This window comes from Cuculus canorus, chromosome 1, assembly GCF_017976375.1.
Source record: "Cuculus canorus isolate bCucCan1 chromosome 1, bCucCan1.pri, whole genome shotgun sequence".
NCBI lineage: Eukaryota > Metazoa > Chordata > Aves > Cuculiformes > Cuculidae > Cuculus > Cuculus canorus.
Window position 1 is genome coordinate 150337540 of NC_071401.1, and position 23430 is coordinate 150360969.

Genomic DNA, 23430 nt, shown 5'->3' on the forward strand with positions numbered 1-23430 from the left:
CCGTGAAGGCTGAAAGGCTTGTCCAAATTAAAACACATCTAAATGCTGGAAGTGCAATTTAGACTTAAAAGAAGGAAGCACAGGGGCCCCATCACCAGAAGACTTGTCACTTATACAAGTAAAGCCCACAAAGACTTCATCTCTGATGTGATTATCATGGAGCAGGCTGGCTGTTAGCAAACATCACCTCTTCATAGGCCTCAGGAAGTCGGAGGCGGGAAGAGCGTGCAGAAGCAAAAGGATGACTCAGAGGGAGCCCTGGCTCCCTGCAGAGCTGGTTGCAGGCACAGCAAATTCACATCTATAGCAATACCCCTCATTCACCAACTTTCCTAGGCACAGGCAACTGTGCACAGGTGCTGCTGAGCTTCAGGTGTTTCCTGTTAGCAATGGTTCTTGTGTATGGGGTTCTTATAAATGTGCCAAGGCAGAATGGTTTCTTGTAGGGTATCTGGTAGCTGCTTGGGGTGTATTCTGCTTTTTACAGCTGTATGTAGTGTGGGTTGTTTTTCTTTGGTTGAGAAATTTAAGTTATAAGAGGATGAAGGGACGGCTGATGTGTATTGTTCTTTGGGGCTTAGTAGCTCTGGTTTTATGTGTGATGAGAGCAATAGATGAAGGATTGGTAGGTAGAGAAGTTGCCTTGGAGGCTTCCCCAGTGGGGGAAGGCAGAGATTTCTGAGTCGTATCTGACTTGTACCAGCAAGGGGAAAAGCAGAATCTATTGTTGTTACATGAGCAGTAGCTGAATGCATTTGTATTTGCTAATTCTGGGCTACCTTTAACTCATGCCATCCAAAGGCATTTAGGAGTGATCAAGGCTTCTATCTAAGTGGGATTGGTGTTGGGTGGGCGTATGTGGTAAGCAGAATTTAATGCATCTGGTAAAGCAAGGAAGAAGGTGATTAGTCTGCCTGTGTAAATAACCCCATCTTCCTCTTCCCCTGTCCTTCTCCTTCTAACAGAGCAGGCCAGCATTGGCTCTACCTGTTCTGTTTCATATGGTGATATGGAAGACTGGGACAACAGCGATGATTTCATTCAGCAACTGGATTTTTCCAGCTGTGGTGAAGAGAGTGAAGACAGAAGCATGCATGAGGAGGACTCCCTGAGCTCGAGCCCGCCCCGGAGCTGCAAGTTCCAGAAGTGGCAAGGGAGCAGTCCTCTACTAGTAACCCCTCAGAGAAAGTTTAGTGAGATTTTCCTGAGCAGAACAAAAGCCTTGGTGAGTCCCACTCTGAATCCTTCACCAGCTGTGAGCAAGAGACGAGGTAATACTGAGACACCACTGCACATCACCTGGAAAAAGCTGCAGCTGTATGACTCGCCATACACTCCCAAGGTAATGGCATGTATCAAACCTGTATCTGAACAGGCAGGGGCTGTGGCATTATTGGGGTATCACTGCATGGATGATGAGAGGACCTCTTGTCTGCTCTTTAGAAAGCCCTTTTTTTAATGTTACCACTGTTAATGTCTACTACTAATATTTCCTTTAGAAAATTGAACCTTAAGCTCCATAACTGTGGAAGTACTGTTCTATGGGTATGAATAGCACCTGTGGGGGAGAGCAAGTGTCTTGACTCTTTCCAAGCTGTTTCTGAAACCAATTATGTGGTGTCAGACCAGTCTGAAACAAGCAGCCGTGAGCCCCTCATACACCACTTAGGGGAGCAGATATCTGTAGCATCTCCACACATGCACTGTGCTCCCATAGGGATAAATGCATCTCTCCAAGGAACTTGTCGTTCCAGTGGTGAGCTTGGAGTCGGGCAGCTGCTTTAACAGCTCTGTTCAGCACATTTTTGGGTGTAAGAGTGTTTTCACTTGAAAGCGGTGGTTGGAAATGGTGTTGCACCTTGGGTGCATTTGTCCAGCAAGTCTGAATTGCCTCCAACTAGCTTGTTGTCCAGTGACACTTATTCTCATTTTGTGTGAAACTGAGCTGCTCAGTGAATTTGGGGAAAGTGAGACTTTTGTTCTCAGGGTAGCAAATCCCCTATGGCAGTGGTAATGAATAAATACGTGCCTGTGGAAGAAGGTTAGCCTATCTTCCTCTATGTCACTGTTGCAAAATGTAACTTGTCTGCTGAGATAGTTTTTGAGGAGAATGATTCCAGGCCCTATTTTCTGTGAAACTTCTTGTGTAGAATATAATACAACTGTTTTGGTTTTTTTTTTCTTCTTTAAGCACAAGTGAAGACCTGGTGCCAGTTTGTTCCTAGATGACTTCTGTTTTGTGCGCTGGCTTCTGGCATTCAAGAGTTGCAATGAAAAGTGGTTTTTTTCAGTTCTCTGTCAATATTCCTGTTCTACTGATAGACTAGTTATTCCTTGGCTTATGTGTTACACAGAAGGTCAGTGCTTTTAGCACTTCTGTGGTAGAATTTCACCTCTGTCCCCTTCCAGAAACCTGGTTAGGTGGAGAGAAGGATGATCATATGGCTGCATATGACCTGCTGTGTGGCCGTATTTACTGAGTGGTCTGCTGCTCTCTAGGGGAAAGTGGGTCTAAATGGGTATCACTACAAGAATTTCCTGTGTTTACCCTTTTAGGAAAAGTATCCCTGAATCCAATCTGAAAATAGGGGAAAGGTCTAAAATCTCTTCCGGACCATGTCTACTGGTATTGCAGAGTGCTCTCTGTGTGCTCTTGTGTAGATAACATTTGCTGGATGTTTTAGGACATGCCGCCTGTGCTTGGTCACCTTGCGGCCCATGAACAGCCATTCCACTAAATCAGCAAGGGTTTTTTTCTGTCTTCTTGGCTTCCAAGCATGCTGAAAAATGTGGCCTTGAAGGACCTAAATCTGCTTATAAATGAGGCCGGGAGCCATGATCTTGGAACTGTTAAAGACAAAAGAAAGGGTAAGAGAGCAGAGCCATATTTAACTGCAGATAGATGAGCTCTGGAGCCTCAGCACGATGTATGGCAGAGGCGGCAGATGATTTTATTTTATACATTTATCCAACCCTGGAACAGATTGCTAGTGCTAGTTATGTTAGCTGCTTCACACTGTGTGGCACCAGCTAATCTCAGATGATGTTACAGGAGACAAGTCTGCTTGATTATGAAATACAGCCCTAGTAGAGCAGATGGGAATTGCATGCATACAACAGCAGGCTGCAGTAGTATTTTAGATTTCTTTATTGACTTGTGGTGATACTAGACAATAGCAACAATTCTGCAGAGATTCTAGTCTGCTCTGTAGACTGGGCTTGGACATGTACTGCTTTTAATACATCCATATGCAGAACTTTTCCATCCCAGAGCAAGGAGATGCAGACCAGACCTTGAGAAAGTGATCAAGAAGCAATTTCAGGGTCATAGTAAACCAGCGACTGAACTTCCAAGTATGTTATGGGAATAGGGGGATATCCTGGAAGTGGCTATATCCATGAGTGCAGCATCAATTATATGGATGCAGGATATGGCATGCAGCTCTAAGGGTTTTTTTTATCCTCAGAATCTTTCAATGAGGGAAGGGAGGAGGTCTAGATATGATCCTGGAGGCATGTTTCCACTCACAAGACTGAGACCACTGTTGGGTCAAGATTATGGAAGCATCTTGATCTTCATGACAGTGTTCTGGGTCCTTGACAGGCTTTTAACTAGTAGAGAGATCAGTTTAAAGACCCTTTAGACCTTACACCGCTGTCTTTAAACTGAAACAGGTTAAAAAAAAAAAAAAAAAAACACATATTTTCAAAAACTGATGGTTACTGAAGGGATCAAATCACAAAGTAAGTAGTCTTGATCTGAATACAAAAACCTAGGTGCTCCTTGTAAGTTATGCTTTACTCAGCTGAGGTTTTGGAATAATAGGTGAAACCCCATGGGCTTTCTTCTGTGGTAAGCTGAACTACAGAAGATCCAGAGGTTCCTTCTGAACTTAAATTTCTGAAACTCTTCTCAGAGAACTGTTTTCTGGCCACTTTGCTAGTAGCTGTATAAAAATATTTCTACTAACTTTCCTTATGCTAATGCTGCTTATTGCTGGGAAACCAAGAGGGAACTTTGGTGTTTTATCTTGCCTCCTGAAAAACCTGTCCTGACCAAGCTGATGCAATAGTCCTACTTGAAACAACTGGGTCTTGCATGTTCATACAATGTATGATGCAATTTCTGTGTCTCTGTAGGTGGGAAAGATGAGCAGCAGGTTCCTCTTGAGGACTGTGCTTGCCAAAATGGCTCTGCAGGCCCCACCCAAGTAAGCAGGGAACAGAGTCTGAAAGGACTCGGGGAAGAATGTAGTCCTTTGTGGAAGGAGAAGAAAGTTGTTAGGACTAAATTAAGATGCAGGCATTTAATGATGTCACTATCCTAAGGAAGGGAGCAGAGTTCTCCTTGATTTGCAGGAGAGCAAATATTTCGCTCTGACACAGCAGGAACAAAAATGTTTTGTTGGCTTATCTGCTGCATTTTTTTCTTTCCTCAATACAGACCCTGCTATCGAAGACAGCTTTTCCTTCATCTGGGACAAAATTCCCACCCAAAGGCTTCAGACATCCAAGATTTATTCCTGGTGCTGAGTTGGATGACTCTATCCAAGCTTCTCTTGTCAACATCAATCCCTTTACACCAGAGTCGTATCGACAAACGCTCTTTCTTCCTAACAGCAAACAGAAGACCAGAGGAGAGCTGTAAGTGAACTACTCTTAAATAACAGTCTGATAGGAGACTGTTTGAAGGAGATAAGTAATGATGGAGATGTTTAGTACCTGGACTTACTGTTAACAACAAATCATTCACTTCCATAGTATTCATAGGTGCAGAGCAAACATTAGCAGACATTTGAAGGTAACAGAAATAGAAATAAAATCAATAACTTCATTGTTCAGGAATGCAAGTAGGGGATCAACAGCCAACCTCAATGTAGCAGGAAATTGTGCCTCTTTTTTTTGTCAATGGATAGGGTGGAGCTTGATTCAGTTCTGCACATACCCACAACTCAAATTATGTGTATGTTTGCATGTAATACAGCTTTTAAGATGTGTGCAAGCTACTGCTGATCTGCAAAAGTTCTGGATCTAGTCTGGTTTAAGCAAATCAAATGCCTCTGCACTACAGTGATGTTCAGCTCCTTTCATAGCCCCAGCTGTAACAGATTCTCTGCTGTATATCCTCCTTGAAAGTACAGTGAGGCAGTTCTCACCTTCACTAGGAGCTTGTTATGCAAGGTTATCTCCTGTATAGCTTCACCAGTATTAAGGTGGCCAGGAGAATGATGCCTGTCAACAATTCGACTCTGTCCTGTGGGTGATACTGAAGTTGCTGTGTGGAGGCTTTTTAAATGGAAATAAAGACTGTAGTGTCAAGTTAGGAAGCCTTCAAGGCCTCAACTAGAAATATACTGCTTTTAACACAGTACAAAATGTCTTTAAACTGTGAAGCAAGGTTTAGAGATTCTTTTGAGAAAATGTTTTCCTTTCACATCTCAGTTGGAATGCTGCACTGAAATGATATATCCAGACTTTCTTAAACTTCTGTTATAGGAATGATTCTGATCTAAGAAGCAAGATAAAACATGAGCTACCTAAAAAGGTGAGTGTGTATTCCCCCTCTGACCCCTGAGAGGCTAAGATGCTTGTAAAGACTTGGTGCTTGATGAAATTCATTCTGCTATTGGAATATAAATCATGGTGGCATGACAGAGAATTGATACCTATGACAAAACATTCAGCCTGGAATTATTCTATGTTAACATCTGAGGCAACAAACTTGGCAATTATACTTATTTCTAAAAGAAACTTGTACTAAAACGGATCTGAAACTTTGAAAAAGTAATCCTTAAACTCATTAATTTTGGTCAGAGTGTCCTTGTAGGAAATAAAATATAATTTGGAAACTTTGTAACTATGTTATTGAGTTAGTGTAAATAGTGACTGTATCTTTGTGGTTTGAAAAAGCAGGTGTATTGCTGTTATGAATTGTTGTACTGAGCCTCTTTGGATGTAAATGAAACATAGCTTCTATATTGCAAATAATATATGGACCTGTACTGCAAAAACAGAACAACTGAGCTAAACAGCTCTGATGTAGATAAGTACTGAGGGAAGAGTTTCAGTTGCAGTAGCTAGTGGCAAACTGAAGCCAGGCAGCAAATTCTATACCCTCCTTCAGTAGGAAGGTGTCCAGCTGAGGCATGTCTGTGTGCCTGGAGGTCCAAGGGAAGGCACCACCACAGCTTTTGTAGCTACAGGACAGCAAACTGTCTTTAACGTAAATCCAAATTCTCTTGCTGTTGCCCATATCTGTGCTTTGCTGGCAAACTTCAGCGGGTGGGTGTGTTGGCCTGCCTGCACGGGGCAGGGAGCAAGATCTCCTTTGTCCCCAGCTGTACTGGTAGATCTGAGTGGCTGGTATAGGAATCTTGTGTCCAGCAGCCTTCTGCCTTCTTCCTGGCTTTATTGAGGGGAAGCTACTCATCCTGCGGGCTTCTAGAAAGCAAGCCAAGCCTGGATTAAATGATGAGATAAAAATCTGTTTTCCTCGGGAGCCCCTTGAAGAAAGTATCTTCTTTTCTGCAAGTAGGTAGCGTTGTTCATTGTAACTGTGAAATAATTAGGTTTTCCGGAAGAGTAATGGTACCCTCTAGCGGAGGAGACTGGTATTGCAGAAAAACTGGTCTCCATGGAAAAACTGTAGCAGCTAGTAAATCTACTACCAGATAACACCGGGGTTACCATAATTATTGTTTTCCATAGAAAAAAGCTGCCGCAAATAACTTGACTTACTAAAATTTCAGCTAATCAGAGTGAGTGTTTACTAGATTATGTAATATAGATAGAAGATTTTGTACTAAGATGTGGCTCTATATCCTGAGCTTTTTAAGATACTGTAAAACATAACTGTTGTATGAAATGCAACCTGTTGTGAAAGGTTGCCATTTCACGTGAACCACGTGTTTTTGGCTGTGAGGACCAGCTCTTTATCCCTGTCCTGTAAGGTCATATACCATATACTACAGCAATCGCAACAGTGGTTTCTTTGGAAACTGCCACACAACATGAGCCACTGTCCTTGTAAGGGATGCAGAAGGATGAAGGAAAATAATTTAGTCCACTCTCTTGTTGTTCGCTTCATGCTCCACTGCTTATCTCTTCTTTACTTATCTCCCCTGCTAGTCGACATCACTCTACAAGCAGTACCAGCAGTTCCCTAGTGACCATTAATGTAGCAATAACGATGTTCCAACTGTTCTGCAGGCTTTCAGCCCTTTGGAAAAGTGATTCCTGGTGAGAAATTGCTGGGCATGCAAACAGATACATGGAGACCTGCTAATCTGCCATTAGTCAACAGCTGGTGCCTCAAACCTGATGAGAGACTGAACTACTGCAGAATGTCCTTGCTGCAGGCAACCCTAGATACCAGAGTAAAGCAGCTTTTACATAGCTGGGACCATGTTAAGCCAACACACCAAGCTTTCTCCTGAGCTCAAAATAGGCAATAGCTCTTATTTAAACACAAGTTTAGTATATTAGTCTGGCTAATTCAGAGTTACAGGAAGGCTTGTAACAGATCATCTCCAGTTTGCAGTAGCTGGACGACAGAAAAGTATTGTGTTGCTTGCTGTTTATCCCTGACTGACTCTATCAGCCATGGGTGTAGGAATTGAGCAGGGCTGCCAGAAGAAGAGATGTGAGGGTAGTAACCCAGGGAGGCTTAGGCACGTACAGCCATCTAGACTACAATTCTCTTTAGCTGCAACTTCTACCTCTATGGCTAGGAAGTCATGACTTAAAAAACAAACAAAACCCTTTGGCCAAACCAGGCCAAGATAGCATTTAAGTAGGTCAGAAAAAAATCACAACATGACTAAGTTAAAGGTTGTATAGTGAGGACTGGCAGGGCACCTGCACACATGCCTGGATGAACATCCAGAATGGGAGAGGGAGCAATGTGGGTGCTCTGAGACCAAGTGCTACACAGCTCTAAAAACAAGAGAAGCAATTATCTAAGTCTTTTAACTCATACCTGTCTCTGCTGTTTTTGTGGCCTTGTAGAGATGTCCTTTGAAAGAGAGCAATATGGTTTCCCGCTACAAGAAGGAGTTCCTGGAACTAGAAAAAATTGGTGTGGGGGAATTTGGCTCTGTCTACAAGTGCATCAAACGCCTTGATGGATGTGTTTATGCCATCAAACGCTCCAAAAGGCCTCTGGCAGGATCCTCAGATGAGTGAGTGTTCTAGCTAGAAAATGCCAGTTGAAATGATGGGCATGTTCTTGGGAGGTGTGATGGGGAAGGAGGAAGTGTGGATCTGAAGGTATATGTATCTGAGGGGTGGCATGAGCAAAAACTGGCTGCTGTTGCATTCACAAGTAACAGTTGGGAGAGTGGGGGAAGTTGCACTTCAGGGCTACTGGATATAAATGTCTGATAAAGGGAAGAAGCCATGTGCATTATGAAGTGAGATGACAGTTTACCTGAAGTCCTCAGATCCATGAAGCCAGTGTCTTAAACTATTTGACAGTTATTTTGATTTGTGGCATACCATTGCCCTGCTCTGTGGCCAGCACTGCTCACATCTGTATTGACCACCTATTGACCTGGATGCTAAAGCAAAATCTTTGAATCTCCCTTTGCCTTTTTAAAAATAGAGACTTGCTTATTATGTCTTTCTTGACAGCTGCTTAGCCTATTTGAGCAAGGGCAGGTTTTGCTTCAGCAGCTGGGAGGGCCAGTCCATCTGCTAAAACCCAATAGGAAGTCCCAAATCCCTCTGCTTTCCTTTTTTCAAGCCAGGCTGCAGAACAAGCCTCCTCTTATGGTCCCAATCAGGACCTTGGCACTCTGTTACCTCTGCTTTTTCTCTGTGTGCCTCTTTAGGCAGCTGGCACTCAGCGAAGTTTATGCTCATGCTGTTCTTGGACACCACCCCCATGTTGTGCGCTACTACTCTGCATGGGCAGAGGATGATCACATGATTATCCAAAATGAATACTGCAATGGTAAGAGCTGTGACATCTTTAAAGGCTGGGATCTTCGGATGGGTGCAGTTACCTGCTGTAATTAAATATGAGATGGTTTGGCTTAAAACAAAGCTAAGTGCCCTGATGTGACAGTTCAACGGAGAATCCAGTAAGAGCTCATAAGCAAAGCTCTGAGTGGTGCCAATATCTTATAAGTAGCAAATACTCTATAGTTTGAGGGATTTTAAAACTGTTCATCCGTGTTGGCTGGCCTGGAAAATTATTCCCCATGCCAATCCTTTCAGCTGCATCTGGGACTGCCCAGGTAAAACCTTATATGAGTGACTCAAGAACAGCTAACTTAAGTGTCATGTGTCTTGCAATGAACCCTTCTTAATGAAGAAGAGTAAGGAGAATGGCTACCTGGTTGAGATGAAGGCACTTTGACTAGAAGAAAGCGCTCAAAAGCTGCAAAGGAACTGAGTTAAATAATGAGGTAAACTGTAGATGGGTTGCTACAGGCAGAGTGGCATACTCTTACTTGAGTTTGCTCTGAGCTGTAACACTGCTTGGGAGACATTCAAAAGGACACTTCTGGTTACCAGAGGCAAATACGTAGATCTCGTATTTCAACTGCTCCTGCACTTTGAGGGCTTAATGATGATGAGAGCTGTTTGGAGTAATGACTTCAAATCTGGTGTTGGTAACCATGAAATGTGTTGATCATTGCTACATCATTGATTAATTTCTTGCATTCTAGCAGATGAACATCTGAGGCTAACAGAAGTGGTGAAAAGCAGGCTGATAGAGAGAGAAGCCATGGAATTTGCTAGTTCTGATATAGCCAGAGTGCCTTAATGGAGACCCAAAAATCTGTTTCTGTATAATATTAAGTTCTTCAATCAAAAATCTGCTAGTGGGAGCTTAATTTACTTGCTCCAACATTCATAAACCTGTTTTCTGTCTGTAAGCATGGCAAAAGTAATTAAATTTCACTGTTCACTTGAAGCATCAGCATTACTACCAGGCCAGCCCTTCTGGTGTTGTAGGTATAACTGCAGTTGCTCTGCTCAGCTTTTGGCAAGCAGGAGGCAGGGCACTCCAAGGCAATGGGAAGGCTGCATCCAACTGGTGATGTCGGAGTTCAATCACTAGACCAATGTATAGCTGGTCTGGTCAGGATTTGTCACTAACAAGCCTGACAGTGCTCTGGGCAACATATTCTACTAAGCTATTTCAAATATGCTGCTCTGCAAAATATATGTTGGGTCTCAGACTGACTGTTTTTGCTTAGGTGGGAGTCTTCAAGATATGCTGCTGGAAAATGCAAAACTAGGCCAGTATTTGCCAGAAACAGAACTGAAAGAAGTATTGTTACAAGTCTCCATGGGGCTAAAATACATACACAACTCTGGCCTTGTGCACCTGGATATCAAACCTAGTAAGTACAGTCCTCTCCTTTTGTGGAGTGTCTTCCAAGTGACTTGACCCATTACAGTGCTCAAAGGAAAGAGGACCTTGCATTAAAAGGTGAATCTCTTGTGTTTTTTTTTTTTTTTTTAATCTTCCTATTACTGCTGCTCTAAAACTGAGCTTTCTGATAGTTGGCAGCATTTTACTTCTGTCTCATGATCTTCTTGATTCCCCTGAGCCGGGATTACTTTCCTACTGGAAGATGAAGTAGGGCTGCTAATGAAGATAAAGGACTTCCTTGTTTGCTGTTGTCTTGTGCAACGTTTGACCTTTGTATTTGAGAAGTGAGTGAGAAGTGAATATTTATTCTATCTACGCAGAGGGTTTACATTTCCTGCAAAAAATCCTCCTCACAGCTGAGGATGCAATGTGGTGTGCCCCAACCCCACCCAGTCACATCCTTATTCCCTTATAGCGGAGCTTCTTTTTCTTGCTGAAATCATGCTTCTAGCCTGAGGAGCAGAAAAGTTAATTATACTAGGGTATTTTATGTACAACAGTCTCCTGTCAGCTGTATTGCTGAATATGTGAGCTGGGTAGAAAGCAGAATAATGGGTGGGAAGCATATGTGTTCCTCTGGCTACAAAGCTGAACTAGCTTGACAGGTGGGATCTCTGCAAAGTTGTCAAGCTGCTGCAGTCTGACTACTGATACCGCACCATTGCTTAACTTCACTGTCTTGCAGGTAATATCTTCATCTGTCATAAGATGGCAGTTGCAGGCCCTGCTGGGCAGGAAGAGAGTGACAGTGAAGATGAATTCTCTTCTGGTGTGGTGTATAAGATTGGTAGGTTTTAGCCCACTCTACAGCTGGCTTAAGATTAGGGCTGCTTATTACTGCTTGATATTGCTCTGTCCTGATGTATGTAAGTCTCTTCAGCCAAAACTGACAGCATAGTCCTGAATGCCTCTGCTACTTAGCCAAATTAATTCCTCTATGGAGACAGGTCCTACAAAACTCATGTGCTTGTGTCCAAGCCCAGATTCCTGATTAGAAGCATGCTTGCTCCCTTACTTAGTATTTCCTGATTGCTCTGTTGGTGCCTGTAAAAGCAAGCTTTTATTGATGTAGATCTATGTCAATTTGCTCCCTTAGTTGCTTGTTCTTTGACTCAGGTGACCTTGGCCATGTGACATCAATAACAAACCCTCAGGTGGAGGAAGGAGACAGACGGTTTTTGGCCAATGAGATTTTGCAAGAGGTACAGCTGGTAGTGTGGTGGTGGGAAAAACAGGGTGGTGAGCAAGTGGGGAGATATCAGCTGCAGTGAAATAATGTCTGGTGTATTCCTTGCCCTATCTCCTCATTGTTGTGCTTGGTCTCTCTGTGAAATCTGCAAAATTAACACTTCAGTAAGAATAGGATATGTATGGATCTTTTCATGTAAGTATTTAACATTTCATAAGTAACTTATCAGATCACTGCAACTATACTACCTGTGAGGGATGAACGGGACAAAACCTTTATCAGTTTTGAAACATTTAATTTACACACCCAGCTGAGATTAAACTGTGCTATGTGATCAGTGAGGAATATATGGGCCCAGACAAATGCCTTGTACAACAAGCACTGATCAGGTAGTCTAGATAGGTAAAACGCACAACACCCACCTTAAACAGACTGTAGTTTTGCCACTGTGGCCAGTGAACAAATAGAAAGTTGGTATGTAACGACCAGCTTGGATATGTTTGTCAGCTGGGGTGTTTCAGCAACAGTATCTTTTTGTGCTTTAAGTGGACTTAGGAACTGTTATAGTCAAAGATATGACATGCAGTCTTTAGTTTGAATTAGGCATGGCTAGCTTACTGCCTTGTTGTGAATCTTGGAGGCACGCATTTGCTAGGCCATTCTCTGGATTTGCTGCAGTGATCATAATGTTGTGGGCTGCAACCTCCTCATGACTGGGTGAAAGCCAACATGCTATCAGTTACCAATAGTACCTGTTATAATATAAATATTTTCATTCTAAAGCCAAGAAAATGGCAAACTGGGATGGTGAAAGCAGTGTCATGCATATACTTGTTCATCTGTCTCTTTTTGAGCTGGTATCCCAACCCACCTTTGTTCACTAAAGCAAGATGTTCCCTTTCTTTAACTGTTTATCTTTTCTCCACAGCAATATTGCTTTTTGCCAAAGGCAGACATCTTTGCTCTGGCACTCACAGTAGCTCTAGCAGCTGGCACGGCACCACTGCCTCACAATGGGGCCAAGTGGCACCACATTCGCGAAGGCAATATGCCACCAATCCCCCAGAAGCTTCCTCATCCCTTTCTTGAACTCCTCAAGGTGAGGGAATAGTCTTGACAGGATGGGGGCTTTTCCAGCTGGCATGTGACCGCATGTTAAATGCTGAACTCCTTTTCTTTCTAGCTCATGATCCATCCTGACCCAGTGGAAAGACCTTCTGCCACAGCTCTTATTAAACACCCAGTTCTCCGTCCTTCACGTGGAAAAGCTGTGCAGCTCCAGAAGCAGCTAAATGTGGAGAAGTGCAAGACTGCTATGCTGGAAAGGTAAGGCTGGTTTAGACATGAAGGGGAGAAGACACGAGCACAAAAAAGTGTTTGTCACTAGCCTTGAATGTAGGGTGGTAGATTTGGAAGACCCAGTGTGCAGAAATACCCAGTCAGCTCCTCCACCTGGAGCAGGGAGGGTGATGGGGCTGTAGCAAGGATTTGTAGTGCCCAAGCAGCTGTAGTTCACTTTCAGGCTTTGAGGAGTTGGCTGAATTAGAGAAGTGAACTTGCACACTTATTTCCCATCATCAGCCTTTACTAGGTATTTGTACTGCATGGGATGGCACTGATAGAAATTCCACCACTCACAAACATTTGAAACAACGGGAGGAGAAACTGAGTTTGGGATTCTACTCATATTGGTGCTGGTGTGTTGCTGACCTGATACATAGTTTTGTCTTGGTAAACCATCAAAACTTATCTGTTTTGAAGTAGATGCTCTAGAGCGCTACAGTGATCTCCATGTCGCCCTCTGGGGTGAAAAGTCTTTCCTCTCCAACAATGCTTAAGTACTGCAGTAACCCTTTTGTGTGATATTGTTCATAGTTTTTTTTCTATAGCTGGTGGGGATTCATGCATGATGTGGTTTTCTTCCTCTCATCTTCCTCCCATCTCCCCACTGCAGGGAACTTAAAGCAGCCCGCCTTGCTGAAACACTCATGAAGGACCAGCCCTTAGGAAGCCCCAAGTTGCAAGAGTCTGAAAATTCTTCTAAGCAGAACAGCAAGCGCCTAGTGGGAGGGAAGAGCTGTCGCTCAGTTAGTTTTACTTTGGGTTACTGAAGTTCTTGTGTTGTCCAAAAAATTCTGGCTGCTGAATAGCCCTGTGAAAGCAGAGGGTCTATGTGAACCAATGGCCCATGTTAGCTCTCCCTGTTGTAGTTTTTGGTTCCCTCATTAGTTATGATGAGATGTTGGCTGAGGGAAGAACAACTACTTTACAAAAGTGTCAGATCACTGTCCTCAGTCTTCTGTTTAATTGCTTGTGTAACCGGTCTTGTCACACACTACAAATAGTTTTGCCATACAATGGAAAGGATGGCATTTCTTCCACTTGCTTCCCTCTTTAATTGGACCCTGTTACTGATGATGTTTTTGTGGTCATAACACTGGCCACCTGTTTCTCTTTAGAGGGGAGATAGTGGCTGTACATGGAAACAGAATTGACAGCTGGGTCCTCCTAGAAGTGAAGAGGTGGGGACCATTTAACTAGACATCAGGAGACAGACCTGTTACATAGCAGTCCTGGTGGGCTTGGGGTGCAATTGGAGTGGCATTTCTCTGTGGAGGACAAAGAGTAAAAAGGATGCATTTTGAGTTCAGGGGGCCTGACTTGTGAAAGTTGAAAGGAAACTTCCCCTCCCTTGACCTCTAGCAGTGAGCACAGAATCATGTAACGGGTTAAGCTGTTGCAGATGAATCCCTGATGCCCAATTTCTTTTATGTCCTGTCAGCCAAGGACTCCTTGCTTGGAGCAGGATACGGAACCACAGTGTGCTGGTAGATGGGCTTGTGTATTTCTTTCCCTTGCAGTATCTTCAATGCGGTGCAACTGCCTGTGAACTAGCAGAGATGAGGGGCATTAGCAGCGGCTCTTTAGGACTTGTCGGGGGAGGTTTTGTTTGTTTTCTCGATTTGCCCCTGTGGTGTATTATTAAACCCCCCAGGACCTCTCAAAGCACCTTTCTGAGCCCCTGGGGCTGCCTGGGACGCGGGCACCGTTACCAGGGAGAGCATTCAGCTGCTTTACTCGATTATTTTCAGGTTTTACTGAACTTTGTTCTCGAACGCAGTTTTTGGTTAATTGTTCTCGAATAACAGCTTTTTAAAATGTAAGCTCCTACCCTTTACGAAGCGAAACGCGCAAATAAAGTTTTTAATCCTCTTTTTTTTTAACCCACGACGCATGATTTCTTCTCCCCACCCCCCCCCGCGCCATGTCCGCAGCCCCCGGTCCCCTTCCCACGCGTCCCTCAGAACATCCGGGTATCGGAACCACCAGCAGGGAGAGCAGAGCCCTCCGTTTCCGTGCGGACCCTCTTAAGGCACGGGACAAATCACTTCCCTTTCCGTTTCCGCGCTGGGAGGAGCGGTGGAGAGAGCGGGACGGGGTTTGTGGCGCTGCTTGAGCCGTGCTTTTCCCTCCGCAGGCGCGGCGGCAGCGCGATGTGGCGGCGGCCGGTGGGGCAGGTAGGGACCCGCGGGGCAGACCCCGCTCCTGGCGCCCTTGGGGGTGGAGGAAAACTGCGGGAAACCGCCCAGCAGAGTCATGGAAGGGTTTGGGTGCGAAGGGACCTTAAAGATCATCCAGTTCCCACCCCCATGCCACGGGTAGGGGGCGCCTCCCCTTGGGACGCAGGGTGGCAGGAGCGGTGCTAGGATGATTTGGGTTGGAAGGGAATCGTAGAATCACTGGGTTGGAAAAGATCTCTTCGATCGTAGTCCAGCCATTCCTATCTGCCACTAAACCATGTCCCCGAGCACCTCGTAAACCTGCCTTTTAAACACCTCTAGGGACGGTGACTCCACCACCTCCCTGGGCAGCCTCTGCCAGTGCCCAGTGACCCCTTCTGTGAAAAAATTTTTTCCTAATGTCCAGTCTTAACTTCCTCTGGCATAACTTGAGGCCATTCCCCCTTGTCCTGTTCCCTGTCATTTGGGAGAAAAGGCCAGCTCCCTCCTCTCTACAACCTCCTTTCAGGTAGTTGTAGAGAGCAATAAGGTCTCCCCTCAGTCTCCTTTTCTCTAGGCTAAACAACCCCAGCTCTCTCAGCTGCTCCTCATAAGACTTGTTCTCCAGCCCCTTCACCAGCTTTATTGCTCTTCTCTGGACACGCTCCAGAGCCTCAACATCCTTCTTGTAGCGAAGGGGCCCAGAACTGAACACAGTGTTCAAGGTGTGGTTTCACCAGTGCTGAGTGCAGAGGGAGAATAACCTCCCTGGACCTGCTGGTCATGCCATTTCTGATACAAGCCAAGACACCATTGGCCTTCTTTGCCACCTGTGCACACTGCTGGCTCATGATTGGTTGGCTGTCAGCCTACATCACCAGGTCCTCCTCCAGGCAGCTTTCTAGCCTCTCTTCCTCTAGGGATGTTAAAGGTTATCCAATTCCAACCCCCCTGCCATGGGTAGGGACAACTCCCCATAGAATAGAATCAATCATAGAATGGTCCTGGTCAGAAAGGACCTAAAAGATCATCGAGTTCCAACCCCCCCTGCCACGAGTAGGGTTGCCAGAGTGGTTCTGGAATCATTTGAGTTAGATATGTTAAAGGTTGTCCAGCTCCAACCCCCCCTACCATGGGCAGGGATAACATCCACTAGACCATAGTACAGAATTGATCATAAAATGGTTTGAGTTGGAAAGGACCTTAAAAATTATCCAGTTCCAACCCCCTGCCACAGCTAGTGTCACCTCCCACTGGGTTCTAGGGTTGCAGGAGTGGTCCTAGTGTAATTTGGGTTAGAAGGGATGTTAAAGGTTGTCCAGTTCCGATCCCCCTACCACGGGCAGGGACAACTCCCACTAGACCATAGAATGGAATCGATTATAGAATGGTTTGGATCTGAAGGGACCTTAAAGATCACCCAGTTCCACCCCCTCTACCTTGGAGAGGGACACCTCCCACTAGGTCATAGAATAGATACATTTGGGTCAGAAAAAACCTTAAAGGTCCACCCCGCCCCCTGCCACAGGTAGGGGTACCTCCCACTAGGTCCTAGAATCATTTGGGTTAGAAGGGACGTTAAAGGTCATCCAGTTCCAACCCTCCTACCTTGGGCAGAGACAACTGCCACTAAATCGTAGAAGAGAATCAATCATCAAATAGTTTGGGTTGGAAGGGACCTTGAAGCCCATCCATTTCCAACCCCTGTACTGTGGGCAGGAACACCTCCTACCAGACCAGGCTGCCTAAGGCCCCATCCAACCTGACCTTGAACAACTCCAGGGGTGGGACATCCACAGCTTCCCTGGGCAACCTCTGCCAGTGTTTCACCACCCTCCTTGTGAAGAATTTCTTCCTAATGTCTAATCTAAATCTTCCCTCTTTCAATTTTTATTATGAATTATAATAATAAATTGTGTCCAGCTGCTCCTGGTGCCTGTATGAAAACTAGAAATCCTGTAACTCAGCAGGTGGGCTGTAATAATGTAACTTTGTTGTTCTAAAGGTACTGTTTTAGGGACAATACAATGCAATGCTATGGTTTTATCATAATAGAAAAAAAAAAAGGTAAGTATATGCAAAATAATCTCAAGTGACTGAGGTGCTGGAGCTTGGAGGTACCAACAGGGAAGCTGGTCAGCGGGGCTTGGGGGAAGGGGACAGACACTTGAAGAACCTCAGCTCACAGCTTGCACAGCTTCCCATGTGAAGCAGCTGCAGCTGTGTGTGCCTTTATCTATGGCACTGAAAAAATGAGGTATAAGATGTGGCTTATCGCAGGGTGAGTCCTAGGTGATTTGCATCCACATCAATATGAGTCATACGGACATACAAAAACTTTTGTTTTGCAAGTTGCATGTGAGGGAGGGCTAAAATAATTGGTTTGTAAAGCAATGTGAACTATACAGACATATGAAAGAACTTTCATTTTGCAAGTTGCATTTCTTCTGGTTCAGCTCCTCTCTTTAATGCAGATGTTAGTCTCATGTTCCTTTTAAGTTTGCAACCACTTGTTACAGGAGATGAGCTTTTCTTTCAGTTCCTTCTTATGGGCCTCTTGCAGGTGTTGGGTGCTTTTCTCCTCCTTTCTTTTAGGACGTGATAGTTGCCAGCATCAAAGCAGTTCTTTTTCTTTTTCTCGCTTGGGTTTAGCTGCAGCGCTGAGGTTTCTGTGCCCTTGGTTTGCTCTTTGCTTTGGAACAATGGATTGTCATTGTATAATCCTGCTTATTGCAGTGGATAGATGCACCTTTTGGGCACTTCTTGTTCGTGTCTGAAGAAGGAAGTTGATGAAGCTATCAAAACTGTGTTTGTTCCTAAAGCTCAACCAACCCAACAACCCCTCTGCTTCAGACCTCTCCCCCGCCTATTGTGTGTTACAGGAAAACAGTAGTTACCAGCAAGTTCCAAAAATAATTTCTGGAGATGTACCTTTGGACCATGCTTTTAACTAGGCAGATTTTTAACCCCAGTTTGACCAGAGATTCTTTCAATAATCTTATTGGCTTCATTTAGCTGAACAGATTTCTTCCCTCGGTCCACCCATAAAGTCACTGGGAAAGAACATACTTGCAGAACCTCTGTAAGTGTTCAGAAAATGAGGTGTAAAAGAATGTCAGTATTCAATACTCTTCATGCTTTGTGTCTCAGAAACTAACATCTCTGTTCTTTTAGGTGCTTCGCCAGTTTGTAAGACATGAGTCTGAGACAGTTGGCTCATTGGTACTCGAAAGATGTAAGTACCTCCTGAGATGAAACTTAGCTCTTACTCTTTCTGCTTTTTATCTCAATTTTAGAATGTTTGAAATATGTCAGGAGGTAAACCGATAGGAATGTTAGCTCCTGAATGCAAAAACTAAGAATGTGTTATTACAAACAAACAGACTGTAAAGGGGGAAAAAGAAAGAAACCCTAACATGGAGTACAGCCTGTAAAAGACAGATAGTTGTGCATTAGCAGTGGCAGTGAATTGGGTTTGCTGTTATCGTGTTTTCTAATACCTGCCTTTAGGTGTCTCATCTGCTTGTTTCTCAGAGACTCATGTGCTTGGGAGACTTGTTTCAGTGCTGCTGCCTCAGCATGCTTTGTTCCGTGCGCGCTTCATACTTTACCATTCAGTTCACATGTTCATGGTGATTCTTCCCTGACCATCTCCAGTTGTCCTTAAATAAGGAGGAGTAAATTGGGTCCACCTAGTCCTGGTGCCTGTATAAAAACCAGTGATCCTGTAATTCAGAGGATGGGATGTAATAATGCAACTGTGTTGTTTTAAAGGTACTGTTTTAAGGGGAAAACAATGCAATGCTATGTTTTTATCATAATGGAAAAAGTAGAAGTAAAGATAAATAAATGCAAAATAATATCAAGTGACGTATGGATGTGTCTTTGAAAAAGATGACAGAAAGAATGAAGAATATTTACCTTTCTAAATGAGCTTACTCAGCAGTGATAACAATAGTATGGGCAGTCAACCATATGCAGGGCTTGAATAAGCCAGAAGTTACAAGAGCTTGAAAAATTGTTAGGCAGTGCAGAAATTCATTGTTCTAGCCCTTGAAAAAGCTGACATTTTATGACTTGCCATGATTAGAAGAATCATAATTCACATGTGTACTTACTGTCTTGTATTTCAGCCATGAATCGTGTTCAGTTACTTGGTCGAGTTGGACAGGACCCTATCATGCGGCAAGTGGATGGAAAAAATCCCGTTACCATATTTTCTCTTGCAACCAATGAGATGTGGCGAACACCAGAAAGTGATGCAAACCAGGGAGGTGAGTCTGCAAGGAGCAACATGCTTCCGCCACGTTGACGTCATGTTTGCATATTCGATAGCACCGTGCTTTGTCTTCAGGCTGCTGTGTAAATCTCTCGGGTGCAGGGAAGTTCCTTTGAGGTCAGCAGAGACGCTGGTGCATTTGTGTGTCTTACTTATCCCTAGCAGCATGTACTGAATGGAGATCTGCATGCTGACCTTCCTCTGGAGGAGAGAGCGTTGAGTTGGCAGCTTTTTGCTGTTGCCAGAGGTTTAGCAGGTTCCATACTCTTATTTGTATTGTAAGAGGAGAAGACGATCAAACAACCTATTTTCTCTTTGATTCTTCCACCAGTCTGCAACTACATATGTCTCTTTTTCTCTAACTTTTGTTCAGTGTGAAGTGTATGAGGGGAAAAGAAATCCTTCTAGTATGAACACTGGCTTCCAGGACATCTGATCTCTTTGTTTGAACTGTGCTACTGCACGATACTTTCATTTGAGTACAGATGAGTGGAATGTTGAGTTCCAGTATGGAATGGGAGGTTGAGTGCTTGTATACTTCCATTTTCAAATAACGTTTCATTATTTGAGAACACATACCATGTTGAAACTTAATTTCTGGGACTTACATCCAAAAGAGGATGTGGATCCAACTTTGTTATTTTTATGTAACTTAGGTGATATCAGTCAGAAGACAACATGGCACAGGATCTCTGTCTTCAGACCGGGCCTCAGGGATGTTACGTATCAGTATGTGAAGAGGGGGTAAGTAACAAATGTCATTCAGAATTTAATGCCTTAATAATTGATTGATGTAACAGTTATGGTGACCAGGAGCTATACTAAGGCAGAAGTGCCATAAAATAAGTTGGCAGACCTGCTACAAACAGCTGGTGCAAAAGCCTCCTGTGTATTGAGGATCAGATATAGAGGAGAAAACAGCAGTACAGTTCTCTGACCAGAACCAAGTTCTTGATTTTTTTCAGTGCTCGAATCTATGTTGAAGGGAAGATAGACTATGGTGAATATACAGATAAAAACAATGTGAGACGACAGGCCACAACAATTATAGCAGGTAAGGAACCACGTACCAAGGCGTATCTTGCCCTTTTAAAATGGGGAGGGTGTGGAGGACCCTTGAAATAGATCTTGGTTTGTCTTCATCCTCAGTATCCACACTCGGGGATTTTGGGGGAATGAATAAGCTGTACCACTAGGTGTCCTCTGGCACTGCTTGTGAAGACACAAAGTGAGAGCATAGTTGCAAACTCTTGCATCATTTGTTCACAGAAACCAGTCAGTGCAGGAGGTACATACTGTCTGTTTTAAGAACACTGGTCTGTAGTACTTCAGGCCAGGCAGGTTTGTTTTCTAAGCAGAGGTTATTTAGTAGCTTTTTCTTGGTTTGGCAGGAAACATTTTCTTCCTGTTTAAGACTGGAGACTTTACAAACTTTAAGAATCTCTGTTTCTGAAAGATATTTTACGTGGGGCTAACTTGATAGAGAATTTAGGAAGACCTCAGTCTGGTGGCCAGTATTGGTAAGAAGAGCAGAGAATGGATAGGGAATAGACTTGTCCCGTGGGTAGGCACAATGGAGAAGAGAACTGAGAAACCCAGCTTTTTCCTTGAGCCTTTAAATAGTGTGAGCATCCTACATTTTTACTGTAGGTAGAGACACTATCTTGTGGCTTTTGAGGGAGCGTTAAAGTCTTTGGGTAGTAAAGCAAACATTTCTGTTACACAAATATGTCTAAAAAAATGGGATAGAAGAAAAGAAAAATACTCAATCATCATTCTGGGTGTTTCTGCTGTGCAGCCTTTTTAAAACGATAGTAACCAAATTTTTACATGAACAATTCAGCAACAGTGCCATAGGTTGCTGTTTATAAATAGCTGGACAGGAGAAACAAGTCTCTTTTTAATTAGTATTTATCCTAATGGTTTCATCTTTGTGTTCAATATCGCCGGTCTCAAGATGCTTTAGAAATTACTGAGGCTTGATGAAATAATGACTACAGAGATTGTAGTGAAAGAATGAAACCATTATTTTTAAATGCTTCTGGTATCTTTGACTGTTCAGCAGCTTTTCATCAGGTTTAGCACACTTGTTTCATAGTATATATAATCACATTGAATTGTCAGCTTTCTGGGAAGATAGAGCAAGAATCCTGTATCAGACACTTCTTTGAACTTTTCTGTTTTGAAATATACATCTTTGGAAGTTTGTACACCCACAAAATGTTGAACTGGCTTGCAATAGGGCAAAACAATCCTGAAGATTAAATTTTATTTATTTCTTTTCAGATAATGTTATTTTTCTGAGTGATGGTGGTACGAAAGAAAAGGTGTGAGGTCATTAGTGCTTGGACCTGGGCCATTTCATTCCTTTTGTTTTACAGTGATAATTCTGTAACCATGTATATTGCTGTAGTTTCTTTCAAAAATAAATAAAATGTTTGATACCTATAGAGTATCTCTGGGTGTTTTGTTTCGTTTTCCCTCTGTCTTTTTTTCTCTGTTCATCATGATTTGGATTTCTTTCTTTTTTTTCTTAAGAGAAAAGGCAACTCAGGCACATATTAATTCTTAATATATTAATTAACTCAGCTATATTAATTCTTGAGTTTATGAATATATATGTGGAAGTCACCTTTTGCATCTCCAGCCATTTTCAAACCCTATATCCTTGACTGCCTTAATCTCTTCTGTCTTGTGGGGCCTGACAGCCTAATCATGTCTCACTGTTAAGATATTTTCTCTGTTTTATAGGTGTCATTTGCCATTTTTTTTCAACTAAGTAAATTACACAATAAATTTAAAGCGGAGCCATCAGCTTCAACTGGTGCCTAGCTTGAAATTTCTCTGTCATAGACCTGGAGAAACCCTTCTGTGCATTTGTGTCTGCTGCACCACTGATTGTAGCATTTGATCAAATCGGGTGTTGTCTTTCAGCAAACGCTGTTTTGGTCTTGTGCTTAGGTCATGTTTTTTATGGCATTTGACATATGATGACATAGATCAACGTCCTCATCTCGGTACCTTGTTAGGGTGCTATGCCTATCGATTGCCATCAGGAGGAGCTGGAGGAATGACTGCCTTGGCTCTTCCTTTCGAGGGACTGGCCTGTGAAAAACATTCCTGGTCCAGGATTCTCAGTTAGTGTGGGAGTGGCATTTATTTTGCTTTAACTTTGTTCTACTGTTAGCAAGACTGAAAATTATTTGTATTGTTATTAAAAAAATTGGAAAACTGAAAGATGTTTCATGGAGAACGATGATATTTCCACAGTAAAATGGTGTGACGTTAACAGGGAAAGAAAATTGTCAAAGGTGACAATTTCCTGCCTTTGAATCTGTTGGGATTTTGTATCTCATCTCTCTGAGTTCAGTACACAGCATGTTTATAGTTTTTGCGGTTCTTCCCCCTAAAGAATGATGATCTTGTTTATGCTTCTCTCTGTGGACATAGTCAGTACTACTGAAAACACTGAGTCTTTCAGTTCCACATTTATTTCTGGTTGAAGTTAATGCTTTAAATGGTATCCTAGCCCCTGTCACTGGCATACTGAGGTGTTAAATGTACTGGAAATGCTTAACTACTTAAATGGGTTGTTATCCACAGGAGATTGTGATATCTTTTTAAATAGGAAGTTCTGACTTTAATTCCTTTAACTACTTCTTGTTCAGTCAGAGCCTGTTGTACTGCCAGGAGAAGTTGTGATGGTGCACTTCCATAGTAGTGATCCAAATATAGTTTGTGTTTAGTCCACACAAATTTTTCCTGTTAGCAGAAAGCTGGAGTTTGTCTGAAGCTTTCTTCATATATAGGAGTCCTCGGGTGAAGGTGCTAAGCCTATTCATTTAGTGGTTACCTCCTTTTTTTGAGCTTTGCTGTGGTAGAGGTGCTTAAGACACAGCTTATAACAGTGTCTGTCTGCCTTGGAGCCTGGGAACTGGCTTTCTACTCAGATCTCAGAGTACAAGTGGCAGCAATTATTCCTTTCACCGCTGCACATGGAGCAGCCGGAACTGGATTTCCTCTCAGTGACTGCTGAATGGCTTGTGCTAATCTCTACCCCTGGCTCAGGATGGTG

General features: G+C 43.3%; 1 protein-coding gene across 1 annotated transcript; it reads left to right on the plus strand.

Moving 5' to 3' along the window:
- Positions 1-994: 994 nt before the first annotated feature.
- Positions 995-21803, plus strand: WEE2 (WEE2 oocyte meiosis inhibiting kinase). Its single transcript, XM_009560563.2, has 16 exons — positions 995-1342; positions 4445-4644; positions 5497-5545; positions 8008-8180; positions 8832-8953; positions 10209-10355; positions 11073-11174; positions 11504-11589; positions 12505-12675; positions 12760-12902; positions 15055-15094; positions 18251-18311; positions 19210-19350; positions 20012-20099; positions 20321-20409; positions 21642-21803. Exons 1-16 carry the CDS (start codon positions 1010-1012, stop codon positions 21686-21688), a joined length of 1992 nt encoding a protein of 663 aa, XP_009558858.1. The 5' UTR covers positions 995-1009; the 3' UTR covers positions 21689-21803.
- The last annotated feature ends 1627 nt before the right edge of the window (positions 21804-23430 follow it).